This window comes from Echinops telfairi, unplaced genomic scaffold (assembly GCF_000313985.2).
Source record: "Echinops telfairi isolate 266 unplaced genomic scaffold, ASM31398v2 ScPeMD7_7459;HRSCAF=8497, whole genome shotgun sequence".
Classification (NCBI taxonomy): Eukaryota; Metazoa; Chordata; class Mammalia; order Afrosoricida; family Tenrecidae; genus Echinops; species Echinops telfairi.
In genome coordinates this window covers 4,878,776-4,880,668 of record NW_022111359.1, presented here as the reverse complement: position 1 = coordinate 4,880,668, position 1,893 = coordinate 4,878,776, and the positions used below count along the sequence as shown (strand labels likewise).

The 1,893-nt window shown below is 54.1% G+C and overlaps 1 protein-coding gene across 1 annotated transcript in view; it reads right to left on the bottom strand.

Moving 5' to 3' along the window:
• SHD (Src homology 2 domain containing transforming protein D) overlaps nucleotides 1–1,893 on the bottom strand; it is an 11,846-nt gene that overhangs the window by 4,162 nt on the left and 5,791 nt on the right. Inside the window, exon 3 of the mRNA XM_013007654.2 lies at nucleotides 184–328. Coding sequence (XP_012863108.1) covers nucleotides 184–328 — 145 coding nt within the window. The remainder of the gene's footprint in view (nucleotides 1–183; nucleotides 329–1,893) is intronic.

The window sequence follows — 1,893 nt, the reverse complement described above, 5'->3', positions numbered from 1 at the left end:
AATCGGCTTAAGGCACTGACCTCTTGGCCCTGGAAGCCCTGTCCACTGGTCTCAGAATCTCCACCCCCTATTCCGGAAAAGCCCCGCCCAGTGCTCTGAAATCCCGCCCACCACTCCAAATTCACAAAGAAGCCGCCTTGGGCTGTCCAGGGACTGGACGCTCTGCCAGAAGCGAGGGCTCACCTGAGGGACAAGGAGCAGTCCTGGGGGCTGGTCTCGCTCAGACGCACGAGGTAGCTGCCTTCCCTACAGAGAGACAGCAGGTTCTCCGCATCCGCCCGGCTCAGCGGGCCGTGGAACCACCTGGGAAGGGGCGAGGAGATGGCTCCTGAAAGATGTCACCCACCTTCAAAGGGCCTCAAACCCACGGGCACCGCCACCGGGGCGGGAGCGCGACACCTGCGCACACCGGTGAGGAAAGGTCCCCCGAAGTTCTGGGAGGAGTGGGCTTCCCGGGAGATGGAATTCCCTCCAGTTCCTGCGTCCACCTGACCTTCACCTTCACAACTGCCCCCAGAGCCCCCGCCTCCTTTCCTCCCCACTCCCCCATCTATCATTTGCATATTACTTTTTTTCCCTTGTAAACCTTTTACTTCTTTTTTTTTTTAATCGCATATTACTTTCATGGGCTGCATTCACACCTTTCTACCCCATCCGGAGGGTTTCCATGAGTTGTAATCAACAGGGTGGTAGTGAATTTGGTGGGTTTATTTATTTATTTATGCTGTTTGTTTGGGGGTTGGTTATGGCGGTGTAGTGGTTATGGGCCAGGGCTGCTAACCGCAAGGTCAGCAGTTTGAAACCACCAGTCTCCACGAGGGGCAAAGACAAGACTTTCTACTCCCTTAAAGAGTTCCAGTCTCAGAACGTCCCAGGGGCAGTCAGTCCTACCCTGTCCTGCAGGGTCAGGGAGTTTGGTTTTGCTGTGCACCCGGTGACAAGGCACTCGGTCCTATGTTTCAGACAAAGGAGCAGCAGACAGACACATAGCGAGACCATTCTAGTCCTGCTGACAGTGACCCCACAGGAAGGAGTGGAACTGGCCCCCGCCGTTTGCAAGCCTGTAAGTCATTCCAGGAGCAGACAGACTCCTCTTTCTCCCCAAGAACCCCTGAGAAACACACCCTGGTGTGTTCACAAGCAAGGCTGGCGCTGGAGACCTACAGAACCCTCCAAGAAGTTCGCAGGGTAACACTGACAGTCTGCTCTGTAAACCTCCACCCAATTCACAGGAAAAAAGCTTTACAAATTATTATTATTTTAAAAGAAGATCCCAGGATTCAGGGACACAGAGGACCCATCCCGTCAGCCTGTGCCCCCCATTTAAACCCAAAGTTGGGACCACTTGCTCACATCCTAAGGAGCCCTGGTGGTGTATTGGTTACATGTTGGGCTGCTAACTGCAAGGTCATCAGTTCTAAACCACCAGCAGCCCCTCGGGAGAAAGGCGGAGCTTTCTACTCTTGGAGCGAGTTACCTTTCTACTCTTGGAGCGAGTTACGGTCTCAGAAAGGGTCGTTATGAGTCAGCATGGACTGGATGGCCGTGAGTTTCGTTTTTATGTGCCCATCTCAAGATTCCCAAGGAGCCAACAAGCCCCACCGGGTATGGACTGAAATCACGTGCCCCTACAAATATGCTGGGATCTTAGAGGCCCTGGTGTCAAAACAGTTAAGCGCTGGGCTGCTGACTGACAGGTGGGCAATTTGAGCCCACCAACAGCTCCTAGGGATAAAGACCTGGCAAACTGCTCCTGCAAAGATGAGCCCAGAAAGTGCTCTGCCCCGTGAGGTCGCTGTGCGGTGAAATCCATTGGCTGGCTTCTCAAACAGGCCTGGGGCTGTCCCTCAGCTTGGACAAAGGGCTTTTGTTGCGTTAATGAGGACAGGCCAG